The 21,649-nt window shown below is 47.4% G+C and overlaps 1 protein-coding gene across 2 annotated transcripts; it reads left to right on the forward strand.

The window, feature by feature from the left end:
• The first annotated feature begins 1,853 nt into the window (after nt 1-1,853).
• On the forward strand, nt 1,854-20,757 carry DUSP9 (dual specificity phosphatase 9). Of its 2 annotated transcripts, XM_066617007.1 has the most exons (4): nt 1,854-1,992; nt 6,862-8,133; nt 14,900-15,322; nt 18,161-20,757. In XM_066617007.1, the coding sequence occupies exons 2-4, from the start codon at nt 7,776-7,778 to the stop codon at nt 18,457-18,459; spliced, it is 1,080 nt and encodes a 359-aa protein (XP_066473104.1). In that variant the 5' UTR covers nt 1,854-1,992; nt 6,862-7,775; the 3' UTR covers nt 18,460-20,757. The 2 variants fall into 2 exon arrangements, with proteins under 2 accessions (XP_066473104.1, XP_066473103.1); XM_066617006.1 differs by lacking the exon at nt 1,854-1,992 and having other exon boundaries at nt 6,720-8,133.
• The last annotated feature ends 892 nt before the right edge of the window (nt 20,758-21,649 follow it).

Here is a 21,649-nt window from a genome sequence, read left to right on the forward strand (position 1 = left end):
ACTGGGAATAAATAGTTTGCTGCAAACATTTCAGAAAACCAAATGTATTCTTTATAAATGTATGGATGTTTTGCCTTTCTTCTATATTACAATAAAACTGCTTTTGTAAGTATGACAAACCACAAGCCCACTGCAAATTATCTTGATAGATATTCCTTCCCTTTTTTATTTTGGGCTATGTTCACTACATGTTCACTAATGTTCACTACATATGCGAAACCTATAAGTTAAAAAAAAGAAAATGTTCACTGTCTGTAATTCTCCTCTGGCCATTGTTATTATTCATTTCATATCATGACTATTACTGAAAGTAATTTTGTCACGGGAGTGTGCCAAAAATTTATGGGCCACAGGTGCCAAATGACCTTTGTACGCCACTGCCTAATTCACATTAAGCAACCTTGCCAACCTACCCCAACAGGTGGCCATTGCATGAAATGAACTTTGAGCATGACTCAGGAAATACATTCCACCAAGAAGTTCCCCAGCACAAGAAGAGTAGCAGATGTTTTTATAGGGCATTTCTTCATTCTAAGCACAAAAATTCTGCAGAATGTTACAGAACATTCTAGAAACGGTCACTGCTATGAACACAGAACCCAGGCATAAGAACATAAGAAGGAGCCCTGCTGGATCAGGTGAAAGGCCCATCTAGTCCAACTTCCTGCATCTCACAGTGGCCCACCAGATGCCCCAGGGAGCACACAAGACAACAAGAAGCCTGCATCCTCCCTTGCACCTGGCATTCTGAGGTGGCCTACTTCTAAAATTTTGAGGTTGCAAATCATGGTTTGTAACCTGTGATGGACTTTTCCTCCAGAAATTTGTCCAATCCCCTCTTAAAGGCGTTCAGGCCAGATGCCATCGCCACAGATGTAGATACCCATCATAGCTTGTAACTTGTGATGGAGTTTTCCTCCAGAAATTTCTCCAATCCCCTTTTAAAGGCATCTAGGCAGGATGCCATCACCACATCCTGCAGCAAGGAGTTCCACAGACTAACTACATGCTGGGTAAAGAAACGCTTTCTCTTGTCTGTTCTAACTCTCCCAACAGTGGATGTCTCCTGCCAAGCAATAGCTGTTCTGGATTAACCTGGAATTTATGAAAATAACGTCTTCCTGCCTAAAGGGGGAGGGGTTCCCCGGTGCCTCAGGAGGCTGTTTGAAACCAAAAGAGCCTTTGCAACAAACCCAGCACGCAAGAAACAAGAGAGCGCCCTGATCGTGACGGCGCAGCCACGAAGCGGGCCAGAAGAGGCGAGAGCGCGCCCCTCCTCTCCCTGCGCTCGCACACTCCGCCTTCCCGGTCAGGTCCCTGGAACCAATGCGGGCGCGGCTGGGCGTGGCCTCTCTCTGTACACAGCCACCACGTGGAGCTGGGTGGGGACTGGCACCAGCGGAGCAGGCAAGAAGGCAGAGTCAGCGGCGTGATGTTCTGGAAGCCAAGAGTGGGTGGAAGGGAAGAACGGAGCGAGCGCTGCTTCTCCACCGCGATCTCCTCCTCCCCGCAGCCCCGCTCGTCTCTCAAGAGTGAGCCCTGCAGCCTTTTCGCCTCGTCCTGAAGTCCCGCTCGGCATCGCAAGCGAGGTCGCTGCCCGGCTGGCTGCTGCAGAGCCCCCTCCTCTTTCTCCCGCGCACTGCAGATGGAGGCTGCCCCGCACTCGGTCACTGCTGCTGCAGCGGCTGCCGCTTCTCCTCCTGCCGACGAACTGAATCAGACGATTAATCGGAGGCAGGAGAAGGGAGAGGAAGGAAGCTGAGGCCGGTCGGGGCCAAGGAGCGGCGCAACCGGGGGGGGCGCCTGCAGCGAGCGACTGCTTCGGCCCAGGGATCCTCTTCTCCGAAGACCCGGCGCGCTGCGGGCACTGAGGCTGCGTGAAGGCGTCTCCGCGTACGAGGCGGCGTTTGTGTGTTTGCAAACATCGCCAGTGTCGGTATCATCACCAGCATGTCGGAAACACTTCGCAGGGCGTGCGGCAAGAACTCCAGGGTGAGGCGGGAACCGCTCCGTGGTTCGGGTTTTACTGAGTGGCAGCCTTCGGGGTTCACATGCCAGTGCTCAGCCCCGGAACGACTTTCCAAAGTAGCGATCCTGTGTACGGTTCCTTGAAGGCAGGCAGGGCACCCTGAACTTAGTGGGGCACCCTTCGGAGTAGCCACCTGTGGGAGGGGGACTCCCCGTGAGCAGGCGCAGTGTGCCTGCCTCTCCATCACTGAGCAAACCTGCATAGGATCAGACTGCAGGAACCAGTGTTTCTGGGCATGTGCAGCACAGTGCAGAAATGAGCAATGCTATTTAGCATCAGTGTGGCTTTTCAAAAACAACACTCAAAGTGCTTCACTTGCTTCATATACAACAACCCTGTAAGGTAGGTCAGCATTATTATCTCCCATATTGCAGGTGAACAGAGAGGCTGAAGCAGTGAGAGGGAGTGGCTAGAGGTCAGTAAATAAAGCCAATAAGCAAGTTCAAGGCAGAGGTAATATTCAAACTGGGGTCATTTGATCCACAACTCTCCCTGCACATGTTTCCTTAGAAGTGAGTCCCACTGGGTTCCATGAGGTTTACATGCAGGCAGATGTGCAGAGGGTTGCATCCTGGGCTGCTATGCACCACAAGGCACTGAGACAGCTGGCTTTGACTGCAGTGAGAGAGAAAGGCTATTGCTGTGGCATGGGGGAGATTGAGCATGGAGCCCAAGAGTGACAATGTTTTTGTGAATGAATTTGTTGTTATCATTTTATTACTGGGAGAAGTGTTCCTGCTTTATGGTTCTGGTTCCAGGTTTTGCAGAACCCTCAGGCAAGATGCCCTCAGTGGGCCTGCATTGGCCCACCTCCTCCTCACCACTGGTAGAACTGGCATTCACCTGCACTCTCTCTCTCTGGGCCTAGTCTGTTTCTGTATGCAGAGCAGAGGGCCAGGTGAGTTGAAGCTGTTGATTCTTCTCCTAAGTCTTGTGCCTGACAGCACACTTAGGGAGGGCAGGTAAACAGCCAGCAAAAACAAAGAGCAGGGCTGGGGGGCAGGAAGGGGGGAAATCTGTGGCCTAAGGGAAGGCTTCATTTGAATTGTTGCAAGCTGGAGGCTGGGTCCCTGGTTTTCATGATCAGGCTTGGCAAGGAAGCTGAGGGAGAATGGTATGCAAGGGACATACTGGGAAGCCCTAAGCTGTTCTGTTGACCTGAGGTGGAAAATCCACATTCCTCCTACTGATTAATCCACACAGGGCAGAAATGCCCTGGGGAAATTCTCCTGCACAAGCTTCAGTGAAAATGAATAAAAGTAGTACATTCAGGGAGTTCTTGTGCTGAGGAATTCTCAGGCTGCAATCAGTGACCTTACCTGAGAGCAAGCCTCAGTGAACTAAATGGTATCTCATGCCTATTAAAGGATGAATGAACGAACTAAATGGAACTTAAAATGCATAGGATTGCATTGTCAGTGCCTCTCTTAATGACACCCAAAATCCCTCAGTCAAGACAAGTATACTGCAGTTTTGGGAACCCAGCTCTGTGCCAAGTTCTATCACTGCCCTGTGATTTTTGGTGAGTCACACTGTCTGCTTCAGTGTTGTGACTTCTCTCTGTATAACAGTGACCTACTTTACAGGGTTGTTGTGAAGATAATGCCTATCAAGGACTTTGTCAGTTAAAGGTATTACATAAATTATAAATAGAAACTGAGCTCCAAGTTCAAGTCACTCACTGCCCCAAACCATTTTACCTCTGTAGAGCTGCAAACCTCTATGTTCTTTCTTCTGAGTGAACATAATTTATGATTATTAATTATTATTTATTTATTGCCACCAAGGTACATGGCACTTTATGTTGAATGCAAAATAGGTCCCTGTCCCACATGATAATTGAGCTCTCCCAGCATCACCCTTTCAGCCTCACTACTTCTATCAAGACTCTAGAAAAGGGAAATGGAAAGAGAAGGCAAGGAATGGTACAGGGTAAAGGGCAGACCAAGAGGGGTGTGAGTGGAAGACACTGCCAAGGCGCTTGGAGAGCCCAATTATCACATGGGCCACCCTTTCAGCAGCACCACTTCTGCTGAGTCATCACTTCACAGAGCACCTCTCAACTGCTGAGCTGCAAAGTGATGCCTTGGCAGAAGTGGTGCAGCTGCCCATGTGATAACTGGGCACTCCTATATCTTGAAAATATATCAAGATTTGCCTATTTTCTCTTCTGTCATTTGCAGCTAATGATTTCCTACATGAGAACAAAGTACTTATTTCTGACCATCTTCTGCTTAATGGCCACTTCCTGCTTAATGATGTCATTTTTGGCTCTCAGCATGTGCCATCAGTGTTGTTTGGCCCACTATATGGAATGAGTTTGACACCCCTGGTGTAAATAATGACATAAGGAAGACCTCTGAGGGAAGGGAGGGAAGGGAAAAGAGGTATGTGCAGTTGTTTCAGTTCTATGTACTTATTTAGTAACAATGGGGAATGAATGCCAAAAGGCTTTATGCCAAAGCCATGACAGAAAAAGTGGGTTTTTAAAAAAGTGAAGGAAGAAAGCAAGATGTTTTGGGGAGACAGTTTTGGGTCTGGGAGAAAGGATGGGGTCATTTGAGGGAGTAGATACCTTTGGATGGTTGAAGATGGTGGAGCTGGAAGAGTGAAAGGCACAGGAAGGAGAATACTGGAATATGAACAGCAAGAGCAGTGCTAGTGCCAGATTGTTGGGCACCTAGATTGTTTCCACCCCCTCATGGCACATTGGGACCTACCCCAGCTAACAACATTCAGAGTTCAAGAGTTGGCTTGGTCCTCTGATGAGCGTGAGCCTTTGGCTAGTGCCCAGCCAGGCTGACTCAGTGCTGCCCCTGCTCTAAGAGGGAAGAGAGGAGGTATGAGGCCATGGAGGGCTGTGAACAAGAATGTTTTTAATGTTCAGGATCATGCTGCAATACACTACTGTTCTCTTCCTGGATCTTGAATTACAGGAAGTAGTTGATTGTGAACACCAAGAACAGTTAGCCAATAGCAGCTAATTGCCTGGTTTGTAGTGCACTAAGAGCCCAATCCTGAGCTCTGCGTGTTGGACCGCTGGAGCTTTGCTTACCGCCCGACATGGAGGTTTTTACCTCACTGCTGACCTTTTGGTAGGCAGTGAATTGAGTAGCCCTATTGTGGGGCTACTCCCTTTACCCAGGGGAAGGGGACAGTCCCCTTCTCCCGAGGTGCTGCCCGCAGCTGCCTTGGGTGTGTAGGATGTGGCGGCATCCATTTTCGGTGCCACCGCAGCCCTGTGCCTAGGCAGCTCAGGATTGGGCTGTTAATCAGGCTGATGACATTGTTCTTTTCTTTCAGTTAACTGAGTAAAAATTGAAGTGGTAATTTGAATTCATGTTAGTTATAGATCAACCAACTTTTCAACAAGTTCCTGCACCTTTATCAGAAGCTTGATTAGCAGGTCATTGTGCTTGTGCCACAGCCATGAAGAACTTTATCTACTGATTTTGACTAATCTCTCTGCTTCTAAAAGCATAGGAGCAGGTCAGATTTTGTTCTGGTCATTTGGCAACCCTAAATTAGTGACTGGGAATTATGGAGACAAAGTTGATGAGTGGTCCCTGCTAACTGGATAAGAGGCACTCTTTCAAGTGGGTGCTCCTCTTTTTAGCAGGGGGAGAGTAACTAGCCCACCTCACCCCAGCAGTGTCTTTTCTAGTGGCTGTCTGCTGGTATTCTTTTCAATCGTTTTAGATTGTGAGCCCTTTTGGGACAGGGAGCCATTAGTTGTTTGATTTTTTTCTCTGTAAACCACTTTGTGAACTTTTAGTTGAAAAGTGGTATATAAATACTGTTAATAATAATAATAATAATAATAATAATAATAATAATAATATTCCAGATTAATCTACAATAAATTCATAATGCATGTGGCACACTTCCTATTAACATTTTGTATTTGGAAATAGTGATATGAGTAGTTTGGATATGAGTTTAGTTTGGAAACATGCATGTATATAAGTATTTGGACTTGGAAAATCCAGACAATTGGGGGTCCAACCGTTTCCCAGTTAGCTGTCACATGTACATTGTACCTGTGAAGAAAAGCACCAAACCGTGCATTTTTCAGCCCTTCAAAACTCACACACAAGGCCTGTCCTTTGTACTTGGCTATAGAAAGTGCTCCTTCAGGTGTATAAACCCTTGGATGTGAATCAAAGCCTTCAGAAGTGGGTCCCACTCTTCTGATCCATCTGCCATGAAAAAAGGGTGGACGGGTTGCCTGCACATTCAAGGAGCTACATGCAATATAGTATGTATGAGAACTGAGGCTTTCTACCACTCCAGTGAAGCACTTGGAGCATATGACACAATATAAAATGCTTCTGAATATATGCAAAGTGTCTTTCACTCCCCACTGGGTAACCACAGTCAGCCTACAAACGTATGGAATTAGGGCTAAAAGGCTTTCAGGGCAGAAGGTGTGATTTATAGTCCAGCTTTCTGCACAGGCATCTCTTACTTTAGAAATTAAAGTCCGGGGCGCCTACAATGTATACACAGCCTGTGTTGTCATCTGGCTCTTGGCAATTGCTGCCGTCTTCCCTCCAGTTGCCAGGAAGTCTCTTGTCAGCATCTGGCCAGGATGGAGGGGGACAGCAAGGTGCCAGGAAGGGAACACGCACTTCCTGTGTTTCCCTTCCTCTAGTGCCTGTTCTCTCTCCCCAGCCTCACTTCCCCCTTTTACTTTCCCAATGCAAGTTTGTCTCATCATGGATCCCAAAGCCATGCTAGCAGCTCCCTGTTCTTTGGGACTTTGAAACTTTACACTTGATACCCAGAGCAGCAACACTCTCTCTCTCTCTCTCTCTCTTTTCCACACCCAGGCGGATCTAGACTTTGGATACCTGCTTATTGCAGACCCACTCCTCACTGGTCTCTGCTATAGCACATCCTCTCCATCAGTGTTGGATAGACTGCAATCTGAAGATCCAAAGGAGCAGATTGGACCCCAAGTTGTGGCTCTCTTCTCTGCCTGAAGGGCTTTACCAGCAACACTTCTCAGGACAACAACATCAGAAGCTGTTTCAGTTTCTCTAAGCAAACAAAATTGGCTGGAGTACCCAGAGGAACGGTCATCCATCCCTCCAACTTTTGCTTGACTCTAGCTATTTCTACAGAGGCAGATCATTCTCGCATAGCAGCACCAGGTAAACCACTCCAAGAACGGGTGTCGTGGGCAAGGTGTACCAGAGTCTCAAGTGAAGTGGCTGGGAAGCACCTTTTCTGACTGTACAGACTATTTCAGGAAAGCATGCTGTGAGATCTCTTCTCCTCCAAACATTTTCCCTTGCCTTGCTAGAAGGCCTGGTGGTGTGGCTTTTGCTGCATACCATTCATCTCTTGAAAAATAGACTGGAGGATGATTTCCTTGCAAGGAGCAGGACTCCACGGGGTCCTCTTGTTTCTTTTATAGCAGAAGCTGTTTCGTTGCAATGGATAGACGAAGACTTTCTGGATGTGCAACACAATGTAGAAGTTTTCCCAGGACAAAGGTGCCTCGGGATTTTTATGTCCTGAGTTTGGGACCGTTGCTTGCCCCCTGTAATACTCCTCCTTTGAAGTCCCTTTGCAAGTGCTGGAAGAAAGGAAATTAGTGAGGTGGTGGGTGTGTTGCATCCCTATGTCTACTTATTTATCCCTGTGACTATCCACATTCAGACGGTGCTCTGAATTCAGGATCAGTGCAAAGAGTCTGTCTGTGAGTATTCCGATTAGCTGGACTGTGGCTTGGAGCTGCATGGAAGACCTGGGCAAGTCCACTCTGTGGCTGCAGGCCAAACTGGCCTCCCCATCTCCACACCTCCACATCCTTGACTGCCGCAGCCGGGAGCTGTATGATTCATCCCACGTGGAGCGGGCACTGAGCGTGGCACTCCCAGGACTGTTGCTGCGGCGTCTTCGCAAAGGAAACCTTTCCGTCCTATCATTACTGCCTGCACCCCCACAGGGTCTAGAGGATAATACCGTATTGCTATACGATGAGGGAACACTCCAGCTGCCCCATTCAGGGGGGCAGGAGGAGGATGAAGAGTCAGTGCTTGTGACATTGCTGCAGAAGCTGCGGGAGGAGGGTAGCCCAGCCTACTATCTGCAAGGTAGGTATGCAGTGTAAAGTGGACTTTGTGGAGGGCAGGGAGAGGGGACAGAGATTTCTTCTTTATTTTCTGCAGAAACCTTGAGATTGTTCTACCTCCTGTAACCTTCTGGATCAATTTTTCTCTGACGGAGCAGGACAGAGCCAGGAATAGGTGCCAGATTACAACTCAGAGATTCTCCCTTAAGCTTTACATTTGCTGCAGTCTCAGGACAGGAGATGAGGCAGCTTTAGCATCTCCTGGTCATTCTTCCTCCTGCCCCTTATAGATTGCGCCATGCCCATCTGCTGAAATGAGGAGGACTCCAGGCGTGCCACACACCAGGCAGGGAGGGAGCAGATGAAAGGCTGGGTTTGGGATGAGGGAAGGTGGTAGGAGAAGTGGTTATTTCATTGCCCGATCTGGGAGCAGATTTAAAACTTACAGGGGAATCTCAGGGTTGCAAGCTGTAGTAGTCGGGAAGGAAGGATGCAAGAAGACAGTAATAAATAAAACAACAGTAATAGAGGCCCAGCAGAGGTGTATACCGCAAAGAAAGAAGGGTTCCACTAAATCCAGGAAGGTGCCCGCATGGCTAACCAGCCAAGTTAGAGAGGCTGTGAAGGGCAAGGAAGCTTCCTTCCGTAAATGGAAGTCTTGCCCTAATGAGGAGAATAAAAAGGAACATAAACTGTGGCAAAAGAAATGTAAGAAGGTGATATGGGAGGCCAAGCGAGACTATGAGGAACGCATGGCCAGCAACATTAAGGGGAATAATAAAAGCTTCTTCAAATATGTTAGAAGCAGGAAACCCACCAGAGAAGCAGTTGGCCCTCTGGATGGTGAGGGAGGGAAAGGGGAGATAAAAGGAGACTTAAGAAATTAAATGAGTTCTTTGCATCTGTCTTCACGGCAGAAGACCTCGGGCAGATACCACTGCCCGAACGGCCCCTCCTAACCGAGGAGTTAAGTCAGATAGAGGTTAAAAGAGAAGATGTTTCAGACCTCATTGATAAATTAAAGATCAATAAGTCACCGGGCCCTGATGGCATCCACCCAAGGGTTATTAAGGAATTGAAGAATGAAGTTGCAGATCTCTTGACTAAGGTATGCAACTTGTCCCTCAAAACTGCCACGGTGCCAGAAGATTGGAGGATAGCAAATGTCACGCCTATTTTTAAAAAGGGAAAGAGGGGGGACCCGGGAAACTATAGGCCGGTCAGCCTAACATCCATACCGGGTAAGATGGTGGAATGCCTCATCAAAGATAGGATCTCAAAACACATAGACGAACAGGCCTTGCTGAGGGAGAGTCAGCATGGCTTCTGTAAGGGTAAGTCTTGCCTCATGAACCTTATAGAATTCTTTGAAAAGGTCAACAGGCATGTGGATGCGGGAGAACCCGTGGACATTATATATCTGGACTTTCAGAAGGCGTTTGACACGGTCCCTCACCAAAGGCTACTGAAAAAACTCCACAGTCAGGGAATTAGAGGACAGGTCCTCTCGTAGATTGAGAACTGGTTGGAGGCCAGGAAGCAGAGAGTGGGTGTCAATGGGCAATTTTCACAATGGAGAGAGGTGAAAAGCGGTGTGCCCCAAGGATCTGTCCTGGGACCGGTGCTTTTCAACCTCTTCATAAATGACCTGGAGACAGGGTTGAGCAGTGAAGTGGCTAAGTTTGCAGACGACACCAAACTTTTCCAAGTGGTAAAGACCAGAAGTGATTGTGAGGAGCTCCAGAAGGATCTCTCCAGACTGGCAGAATGGGCAGCAAAATGGCAGATGCGCTTCAATGTCAGTAAGTGTAAAGTCATGCACATTGGGGCAAAAAATCAAAACTTTAGATATAGGCTGATGGGTTCTGAGCTGTCTGTGACAGATCAGGAGAGAGATCTTGGGGTGGTGGTGGACAGGTCGATGAAAGTGTCGACCCAATGTGCGGCGGCAGTGAAGAAGGCCAATTCTATGCTTGGGATCATTAGGAAGGGTATTGAGAACAAAACGGCTAGTATTATAATGCCGTTGTACAAATCGATGGTAAGGCCACACCTGGAGTATTGTGTCCAGTTCTGGTCGCCGCATCTCAAAAAAGACATAGTGGAAATGGAAAAGGTGCAAAAGAGAGCGACTAAGATGATTACGGGGCTGGGGCACCTTCCTTATGAGGAAAGGCTACGGCGTTTGGGCCTCTTCAGCCTAGAAAAGAGATGCTTGAGGGGGGACATGATTGAGACATACAAAATTATGCAGGGGATGGACAGAGTGGATAGGGAGATGCTCTTTACACTCTCACATAATACCAGAACCAGGGGACATCCACTAAAATTGAGTGTTGGGAGAGTTAGGACAGACAAAAGAAAATATTTCTTTACTCAGCGCGTGGTCGGTCTGTGGAACTCCTTGCCACAGGATGTGGTGCTGGCGTCTAGCCTAGACGCCTTTAAAAGGGGATTGGACGAGTTTCTGGAGGAAAAATCCATTATGGGGTACAAGCCATGATGTGTATGCGCAACCTCCTGATTTTAGGAATGGGTTAAGTCAGAATGCCAGATGTAGGGGAGGGCACCAGGATGAGGTCTCTTGTTATCTGGTGTGCTCCCTGGGGCATTTGGTGGGCCGCTGTGAGATACAGGAAGCTGGACTAGATGGGCCTATGGCCTGATCCAGTGGGGCTGTTCTTATGTTCTTATGTAAGACATATATTGAGTCAAACCATAGGTCTGTTTAGCTCAGTACAAGAAATGGCTCTGCAGTGTCTCAGGCAGATATCTTTCCACAACCCTGCTACTTCAGATCCTTTAAGTGGAAATGCCAGGAATCAAGCCTTCAATTTTCAGCAGGCAAAACATATTCTGCCACTCCCCAAAATGGAAGGGATACTCAGGAAGAAAGAAAATGCAAGCAGGGTGTGGGGCATGCAGTGCCCAGTTCAGTGCTACACAGAACAGTTCTCAAAGTGCCCAGTCTCCTTGGCAGACTTGGGCAGCTGCCAGAGAAGTTACCAAGCATTCCCACTGGGTTCATCCCAGTTATTGGATAAGAGCCAGAAGGAGGTAGAACAGTGACTAGTACAATTGTCAACTTTTCAACTGGCTGGTGTAACTGTACCTTTTAACTGTAGTTTTATCTGCAGGCATTAGCTGTGGTAATGGTTATCTCTAATGCTACAAAAAGCCTCACTTGCTGATATCTGCACATCACGCTGCTGTTAAAGACAGAAGAGTAAGCCAGGTGGGCTTACTCAGTTGGCAGCTCCAACAGTATGCAGTTTTTTTGAACATGCTGCAAATCCAGTCCAAAGTATGAGAAAGTGCCACTCTTTATTACAGTACATATGAACCCCCACCACCTTGCTTTACATTCATCTGCGGTTTCATGAGCCAAAGACTCAGTACCATATGGGAGAGACAGTAGTACCTGACTTTTTTTACATATCCAGGAAAGTCACAACTCCCTGCCATTTGTAGCAGTCATGGGGAAGGTTTACATATTGGTTGGTTGCAGAGCTGTCAGGTTGCAATTCAGACATTCACAGCCAAACCAGATATAATGCACAATTGTGTATAGCATCACCCCCATTTTTTGCTTTTCTAAGGAAAAGCAGCCACGGCAAGCTGCAGTTTTGAGTGGATCATTGGTAGGAGGAGAAGAGCTGCTTCACACTTTTCCCATTCACCATTTTCCCACCCAACATCACATAGCCCCATTTGTTTTTCTGCCGAAGTAAAAAAAATACTTTGTCTAGAATTCCCCCCCCCCCCGATGGGGATGAAAAAATAAGCTGGGGTCAGTTATGAGCAGAAATCTTACCAGAAGGGAAAGGGTTAAGGACTTCCCCGCCATCTGTTGGTGTTCCACTCCAGACTGCAGCCTTCTAGGTAGGTGGTTAAAGCTACATGCAACTGTATGTTCTGCAAAACAATAAATCAATGCAGGACCTTTCCTTTATTATTTTAACAGATATTTCATAGGCTTCATTTCAGCCCTAGACTTCCAAGGCAGCTGACAAAAAATAACAACAGAAGCTGCAAACGCTGTGTGTTCAGGATAAACTGCCATGAGCGAACCTTAGGGAGGTCTTTGGGACATGGGCTGGCTCAGTTATCCCTTCCAGGCACTTAACATTGAAGGATTCCTCAAACATCAAAGGGTCCTCTCCTCTTAGCCCAGAGGGTAGCAAAGTCCCTGTGGAGTTTTGTTTTTTTTTTTTGTCTGAATACATTCCATGTGTGTTCCTATTCATAGGGTATTTCTGTTGTGCCTTTTAACAGTGGTGTGACTGGCAGAAATCCAACAGGTCTTTTCCAGCATTGAAATACAGTGATAGAGAAAGCTGCACCTGGTAACTTTCTGCCTGTTGTGCTGTTAAAAAGGAAAAAATGTAGCAAACGCAACCTCAAAGTGGCACCAACCCCATTCCTATCCCATTTTTATCTTGTCTGTTGCTGAGACTATGAGGTCAGATGGCCTGAAGGTTCAAAACCTGAGACTAAAGGGGCGGTGCTTCCTAGGAGAGGATGAGAGGGGGAAGCTGGTGCTGTGCTCAGACTATGGGAGAAAAAATAAAATCCGTAATAAAATCCAGAAGCCTTCCTCTACCTGCAACCCCATCTTAACCAAATCTGGACTCCCTTGTAGCCTTCTAATTAAAAAAAACATTTAAAAAAAATATTCAGAACAGTCCTCTCTGGCCTGATCAGTGCGATGGTCACCCCTGGGGCAGGTCATGGGGGTGGAGCCTCTGTTTAGATAGTATGGAAAGTCAAGGTTCAGCCCTAGTGGCAAGGAACACGAGAAGCAGCAAAGAGGGTTGGCACGCACGGTTTAATTTTTCAATGAGTTTACATCATTAGGGTCCTGTTCCGTCACAGGAACCCCAGGGCATACCCCTCCTCTTAACTAGTCAATCACAGAGTCCATGAAAAAGAGTTCTTAGGGTCCTGTTCCATCACAGGAACTCCAAGGGTGTGGCCCTCAACGCGAGCTGTGTCGTTGCTTTGGAGTCCACGAAAAGGATTAAGTTAGATCCTTGCCGGCAGGCCATGGCTTACAGCAGGGGTGTCCAAAGTTTTTGGCAGGAGGACCACATAAATGTATTAAAGATGAACTTGTATGAATGAATATAAAGGCCTATAAAAGGCCTTGCACAAAGCAAGGCTGGCCTTTCCTTTGCTGCTGCTACTACATCACAGACATGAAACAACAAGCAGTGGAGGGAGCCCTCATCCCACGGCTCAGGCGAGAGGTCAAACAGTCGCCCTCACGCAAAGAGCAGTTGCATCGGGCCAGTGTGGGCTCCAACAAATCTCTGGAGGGCCAGAGGCTCATTGAAGACTGGGGGCTCCCTGAAGGCCGTCTTGAGAGGCCTTGAGGGTCGCAAGTGGCCCCAAGGCCGGGGTTTGGGCACCCCTGGCTTAGAGGATCTTTGGCTACCACTGGTTGTTCTGTCGGGGACGTCAGGTGGCAGATGAGTCCAGGTGGGGTAGTTGTCATCTCTAGGGGTTGCTGCAGTTTGGGTCTCCCCTTGGTCTAGCAGTGGTGCAAGAAGTCCCGCTGAACATGTTCTGCTGTCCCAGGGTTCTGCCCATTCAGGCCTGGATGCTGCTGGGTAGTTGGGTGACGACCAGGCCCCTTGTTCAAAGGGAGGCCCTTTTGTGCCTGCCTGGGCAGGAGGGGTCTGGCCAGATGCCCTCAAGGGTGCCCAGGCTGACCCAAATGCTCAGCCACCCTCCGTCAGTCCCAGAGGTTTTGCCTAGTTGGGGGGCTGGAGGAGCCTTTCCCCAGTTGCCCTGGGTCAGCTACTACTGCTGAGGTGGTGGCCTAGCCCTCCTTGGGTCCAGGATGAGCCCAGGGAGCAGGTCGGGGCTGATGCACTTCTCCCCTCTCTGCCTCCCTCACACTGGAACCCAGGGAGGCGCAATCCCCCCTTGTTGGCTGCCAGGCTTCTTATGAGTCCGACCAGCTTGGCTCCTCCCCTTCTGGTTCTTAGCCGGGCCTGAGATCTCGGACTTTCCCAAAGGTGGGCTGAGCGCTCCCACGGCTGTGAGCACTTGCAACTTGGCTGTGGGGCCACTAAAGTGGCCGGCACCTCTACCAATTGGCGAGCGGACTGCTGCTTGCCTACCTGCCCTGGCACTATCTGGGATGCGCAGCAGCAGGGATCTGTCACTGCAGCTACCTTGTGACAGCGGCCTCAAATGGCAGGCAGTGGTGTGATCACAGTGGTGACACACAGTGGTGTGTCACAGTCGGACATTAGACATAAAAAGGCCATGTATCTGTGTCATACTACTCTGTTCCTCACAACACAGGCATTGCAGACAATTTTGTTTCACTATCATCAACCTATATTAGAAATTTCAGTTTATATTAATACAGTTTCTGCAAGGTCCTCATGCCCCTGAAGACCAGTCTTCTCAAAATGCATGGGGCCTTTTCAATAAATTACACATTATCAGAGCACCTAGAAATTGTGTCTCCTATTATAGCAATTTTAGTACTGCCCTCATCTTTTTTCTAAGTTCCTCCTTCTCTGACCCACTGTCACCCAGGGACTTACCCCACAGCGGGAACTGCCTGGGGAGCCGAGGTGGCCAACCAGCCAGGTGACAAGCCCCCACAGTCTGGCGGGAGTGCTAGGCAGCTGGCAGAACGGGGAGGCGGGAGCCCTTGGCGCTCCAGAGCTGCAAGCAGCAGCACTGGGAAAAGGTTTGGAAACCCTGAATGTCAGTACTGTAGTCCTGCATGTAGCAATGATCTTCTGTTTGGTGTGTTCTCCCTGCAGGAGGCTTCCATAAATTCCAGGCTGAGTGCCCCCATCTCTGTGAAACCAACCTCAACACGGCCAGTTCTAGTAGTTCCCCTGTGCCAACGGCAGCTCCTGTTGTGGGACTGGGGGGCTTGAGCCTAAGCTCGGACTGCTCGGATACTGAATCGGAGCCCCTGAGCAGTGGCGTGGAGTCGGAGGGGGCCAGCCCCCCATCTTTCCCTGTCCAGATTCTACCCAACCTCTATCTGGGCAGTGCCCGTGACTCAGCCAACATGGACACTCTGGCCAAGCTAGGTATCCACTACATCCTCAATGTCACCCCCAACCTTCCCAACCTCTTTGAGAAGAATGGCGACTTCCATTACAAGCAGATCCCCATATCGGACCACTGGAGCCAGAATCTATCTCAGTTCTTCCCTGAAGCCATTGATTTCATTGGTGAGTGATGGAAAGCAATCCTCAGCCCATTCCTGGCTATTGCTTTGTCCAAGGTTTCTATTTGTACAGTTTGCCTGCTGAACAGGTGCTCCTATGCTGTCAGCCGAAAGACTGACCTGCCCCTTTACTGATGCGTGTGTGCGAGTCTCAGATTCCTGGCAAGTTAGGGGCTGGCTCTGCTTTGCAAACATATGCAGGCATTCCCAAATTACTACTTGAAAGAGTGCTTGAAATTTCTGGCTCTCCCAGTCCCAGTAATAGTAATAGTCATCATCTTCAAGGTGAAACAATTGGAAAAGATCACAAAATACCAAAGATCTAGAAATTGAAATACACTGCCTTTGAGGAAGGAAAACAACATCCACGCCTATTGTCATTGGTGCACAAGGCACAAACTCCAAGAAATATCAAGCCAGTATAGACATTGACAAGATAAGAGTTGAACAACTACAATGAGCCACACCACTAGGAATATCGGACATTATACAGCGGTATCTCCCAGTTCTTAAACTCTTGGTTAGAGTTTGGACTATTGAGCACCCAAAAATCCCAGTCCAAACATTTGGTGAGCTGTGACATCACTGATGATAATGATGATAAAGGACTTTATTTATTTGAAAGCTTTATATTCTGCCTTTCCTATGCCAAAGCAAATACCCAAGGCAGCTTACAAATTACATGCTAAAATATACAATATATAAAACAATAAATATAATCATTAATAAGAACAGTAAAACCAATGGTGGGCAACTGTTTAAACCAAAACATTATTACAGAGGCAAAGGGGGTAGACATCAATCCATCACCCAAACACCAGATGGAACAAAAACATTTTGAACCCTCACCAATAAGCCATGAGGGCTGGTAGGGAATTCCATAGTTGTAGAGCCACTACAGTGAAGGCTTGCCCCTGCACTGCCATACCTCTGATTTTGGATAAAGGCAGCACTTGTAGGAGAGCCTCCTCAGATCTAAGAGACTGGGCTGGAATGTATGGGAAGAGGCAGTCTCTCAGATGACCTTGACCCAAACAGTAAAGGTCTTTAAAGGTCAATACCAGCACCTTGAATTGGAATTGGAGGCAAATGGGCAACCACTGGTCCAACAGAGTCAAACTGCCTAGCTCCAGTAACCACCTGGGCTGCCACACTCTACACTAGTGGTTCTCACACATTTAGCCCTGGGACCCACATTTTAGAATGAAAATCTGTCAGGACCCACTGGAAGTGATGAAATGACTGAAAGTGACATCATCAAGCAGAAAATTTTTTTAACAATCCAAGGCTGCAATCCTACCAACACTGACCCAGGAGTAAGTCCCATTTACTATCATTGTTAAAAGCATATACAGAGTAGCCTGTTAAAAGTACAGATGTGTAACATTTCCCCAAATGCAGTCACATACCATGGCAGCCTCAAGTCTAATATATTAAAAATAAAATATTGAAATGAATGGGGACCCACCTGAAATTGGCTTGCCACCCACCTAGTGGGTTCTGACCCACAGTTTGAGAAACACTGCTCTACAGTAATGGCTGCTTCTGAACAATCTTCAAGGGCTGCCCCATGCAGAGCATATTACTGTAATACAATCTTGAAGTCACTAAAGCAGGAGTCTCCAAGTCCAGGCCCGGGGGCCAGATGCAGCCCACGACAAGCCTCTATCTGGCCCATGGCAAGTCTCTATCCAGCCCACGGCAAGTCTCTGGTCCCCTACAAGCATCTAGCCCGCTCAACCAAATGTGACCAGAGCTGTGCTCCAGTTGCAGCTGGAGGGTGTTCTGAGGGCTGGGGAGGCATAGTCTCCCCTCAGAATACCTTCTAAAGGCCTAAAAACATAACTTCCTGGCTTTCCTGAAAAATCAGAAGTGACTTTTGGGGCTGCCTTAAGCTTTCTAATGTATTTATTTAAATTTTATATTTAAAATTTATTTTTCCGGCCCTCAACACCATGCCAGATATTTTATGTGGCCCTCTGGCCTAAAAGTTTAGAGACTCCTGCACTAAAGCATGAACCACTGTGTTAAATACTGTGGAATTTCTGCATCCAAACAGAACATCTTGCATATCACACCAGATTTAATACTAGTGAGGAAGAAAAAAGTTTGGATAACACAGGCCTACACACATTTTGCTGTCTTAAAAGTTAGACTTATTCTTGGGTATATTGGTGTGCTGAATCAAAAAAATGGCATCAATTTTGTCCAGTTGGCTCTAGTTTTGGGGCTACGACAGCCATGTTGTAAGCTTCCTCATGAGGAAACTGCTTGAATCGGTATATAAGCACCCCACAAATATCCTAAATTTGTTAAAATATCCTTGGCAACTAAAAAAAAGTTTTTTGTAGGCCTGTGTTAGAGATGTGGCAATATCTAAAGACGTGCAAATTGAAGAAAAAGGACATAAAAATGTAACCGACTTTTCAAATTGAGATACTCTGACAAAAAAGGCAAAAAATTAGACCAATAATTTTTCTTTATTGCTTTAGGTGCAATAAAGTGCTATACGTTTAGGTGCTTTAGGTGCTATGCCTAAAACCTTGGAAAAACACCTGTACACCTTAGGTGTAATCAGAATATCCCCCTATGAACTGCAAAAAGCAGCTGTACTTGGATCTGCACATATTCCATGGAAATACCTCTAGATATCTTAAGTGCCCTTAACTAGAACTTTTCTGAGTCTCTCCTCTCTTTCCTGTCGGCTTTAATGTCCCTTTCTTGTCATCTTTCTTGCCTTTTGCCTCCTCCTCTCTTGTTTCTTGCCTATGACATCTGCCCCCCCCAGTTCACATGACAGTAATTATGACTCACCTCTCGCTTTTCTCATCTCTGTCCCCAGATGAGGCCCTGTCTCGGAACTGTGGGGTCCTGGTGCACTGCTTGGCGGGGATCAGCCGCTCAGTTACTGTCACCGTAGCCTACCTCATGCAGAAGCTCAACCTGTCCCTCAACGATGCCTACGACCTGGTAAAGCGAAAGAAGTCCAACATCTCACCCAACTTCAACTTCATGGGGCAGTTGCTGGACTTTGAGAAGTCCCTGGGGCTCAGCAGAGGCAGCCAGCACCCACCTTCTGGCCAGAGCTGCTTCTTCACCTCACCAACGGATGACAGCGCCTTTGAGCTGGATCCCACGTAGGGGTGAAAGCTGCTGCTTTCTTGTCCTCCTTTACTCTTCTGTTCTGCCTGCTGCTGCCCTGGTGGCAGAGCACTTTGGGAACCTACAGAATACCTCATGCCAAGGAAGGAGGCACCCCTTTAGAATTAACTGCCACTTCCAGAGAAGGTTCTTGTTGCCTTTCTGACACATCAACAGAAATGCTCTGCATCTACCAATCTTGCAGCTAAGCTGACAGGGCCATACCAATAACCAAAGACTCTTTCCATTATCATCACCACCAACACATACCTGATTCCCAAAAGCTCTTATACAGACTGAGAACCCACCAGTTTCCAGAGCTGCTCTTTCTGGAAGGTTTGCTGTGGACACCATGTGTTGAACTACTCAGAACACCCTGCTAATTTAAATATTTATTTGGTTTGTGTCAGGTCTGGAACCTGCCAGTAGCTAATGGTGTCCACCTTGCATAGAACATTTTCCATCCAACAGCCATCATTCAGAAATGAGGCTAGAGATCTGCAGCTCTAACAGGATGTTCCTCCCTACACTGAACTTCTAGTGGTAGAGTCATGCCCTTCAGCTCAACCAGAGTAGGAGGAAAATTCACCCAGTCTGCATTAGCCAGTTCTGGAATGAACAAAGGACTCTTTGACAGTAATGCCAGGTCAGGAACCTGTACCTCAAGGATGAGAACAGAAGCTCTCCAGCTGTTCATCTTGTTGGTGGTGTTGATGGTTCTGGAGTCCAGATTGAACCACATAATCTAAGATCAATCTCTGAGACTCTTGAATTGCCTTAAGGAGTTTAGAGTGGCATACCTGGTCTGGTACCTGAAACTGTTGAACAAGGATGGAGAATCTCCATCCCTTTATCTTAAGCCATCAGTCTCTGGTTCTAGAACCACAACAGGAATGAATTCCACCGTACCAGAGCCTCACACCTTCAGTGCTGTGCCAGGTCAGGAACCTACAGTTCTGGAGGCAGATTCAGAAATCTTCATAACCATACCTCATCCTACAACTTTGGATGCCAGAAGCAACCCACCCAGCCACTCTGCAGTCCATCTGGATGTTTAGAAAAAGCAGAAGGAAATCAGTGGGGTAGGATGCTCAGAACAGATGCACACCAGGGAGCCAGCTGGAAGACACCAGTAATGAAAGGGCAAAGTGACTGCTTCCTGCATAGAATTGGAGAAAGCAAAGTAACTTCTGTCCGTGTTTGTATGTGTGTGTGTGTGTGGGGGGGGGTGTTTGTACATGTTTTAATGCACGTGTCTGTGTCTGAATGCCAGTAGGTGAGCAGCCAGACCTGTGGCATGCATATACAAAGGGCAGTTCTGCATTGGTACATGCAGAGGTTAATTTGTGCCCAGGTTAGCCCCTTAACTGGAAGTCAGTTTCTGTGCCAGAGTACAGCCCTACAATACATGAAGGGCTGTATTCTCAGAGAAGCCTCTGAGTACGTATGGAGTGTGTTTCCTTCCCCACTAACATAGTGGCAGGCTGCCCCACGTGTCTGAGATCCGGAGGCAGAGTGGGTCAAGTCTGTAACTTGCAAAGTCAAGTTCAGCCTCAGCACTTTAGAGTTCCCCCTTTTATTAACCATGCCAGTATGTTGAATGTGGTCATTCGACAGATTGTGTGTTACAGTATATTCAGGGAGTTCAGAAGCTTTCAATTTTAGTTTATTACTACTCTTGATCTGTTAGTTTTGTATCTGCTAGGCTGTGTCTATGCCATGATTCTGTAAGAGTGCTGAAAAAATGCAGAATTCAGCTTTCTGAGAATCTCTTTTTTTAAAGTAAGGGAGTTCTGCATTCTTTTGGTTTTTAAAATCGTGGTAACAGTGCATGTGGGCAAGGAACCAGAAGGTTGGCTGAAAAAGAATGTCAGTGACTGAGGGGGCGAGGTTTCATTGCCCTGCATATGCATAGCCCTACCCCACAACTAACACAATTGGAATAAATTTTACAAAATAGTAAAAAGTTTGCTTTGTTAGCATAATTTACATGGGGTGCAGAATTTGGATTGCCTGGGTACAGCATGTTCATTTTCCAGTCCAGAGCAAACACAGCCCTGCATACCTGTCTCTGGAAGTGCAGGTTTGCACATGGGTGTTTCTTTCTATTGTTGTGCATCTTCAGTGCTGTCTGGGGATGAGTTGTCCTTTAGAAGTAGTTGGCATCCTGGTATCTCTGTGAGAATCTGGCTTTTCACATTAATGTAAATGCTGTGGAGATGATGGGGAGATGGGCAAATGCTGCCATTGCCATGGGAAACAGTCATTTCAATAAAGCAGGACTTTAAATCATGCAAAGAGGTGTATTGTTTCTGTTTTTGAGAATCAGTGGTCCTGATTAGAGCCAATTCATAGCTGTTCAGTCTTCTGCCATGCACACAAGATTGATCCAAAATAGCTGCTGGTGCAAAATAATGATTGGCTGTCATTTCAGCCATGGGATTCTAACATGGATTTGAATGCCCTGTCCACAAAATGTTAGGCATCGAAGAAATACAATAAAATCTGCCCCCTTAATTGTCCTGACTGAATATAAAAGGGAGATTAAAGATATTGTGCTTACTATATATTGCACTGTATTTCACATTGATGGTATTGCACAGTGCATAAGCCAAAAAGAGCCCCAAAGAGCTTACAGTCTACCACTTTGCTGTTTTATAATAGCAAGAGAATGAGCAGGGAGAGTGTAGTGGAAAAGCACACGATCCCTTGAGGAGATAGGGTGTGGTGTCAACAGTGGCCCGTTGCTCTGACAGGTCTGGGAAGCTTGGGGTTAACATCAGGTGGTTAGAATGCAGTGTGTGCTGCCCCACTTGGAGGCAGCAAGGCCCTCAGGGTTAAAAGCAGAACCTGGAGAAAGAGGGTGTGGGTGTAGAAGGAAGGAGGTTGGAGAGACAAAGAGCAGCAGGAAGGGGCTTGGAGAAAAGAGGACTGATGGACTGAATGAATGGAAACTACTGGAGATTGCTGGAGCAGAGACTGCTGGAGACTGGTGTGTGGCTGTCATGCCCAGGAGCCGCTGGGAACCAAGGTTTTGCTGCTTTTCCCTCCCCATGTGCCGCCTGGCACAAAGGTACCCCGTCTGGTTGGTGCTGGGGCTGGATCTGTCCCTGGTGAGCCTTATGGCACATTTGCAACACTCAGGAGCCAGCACAGGTCTCCTGTGCACAGTGTGCTATAGTTCAGGTCT

Source organism: Tiliqua scincoides, chromosome 2 (genome assembly GCF_035046505.1).
Source record: "Tiliqua scincoides isolate rTilSci1 chromosome 2, rTilSci1.hap2, whole genome shotgun sequence".
In the NCBI taxonomy this organism is placed as follows: domain Eukaryota; kingdom Metazoa; phylum Chordata; class Lepidosauria; order Squamata; family Scincidae; genus Tiliqua; species Tiliqua scincoides.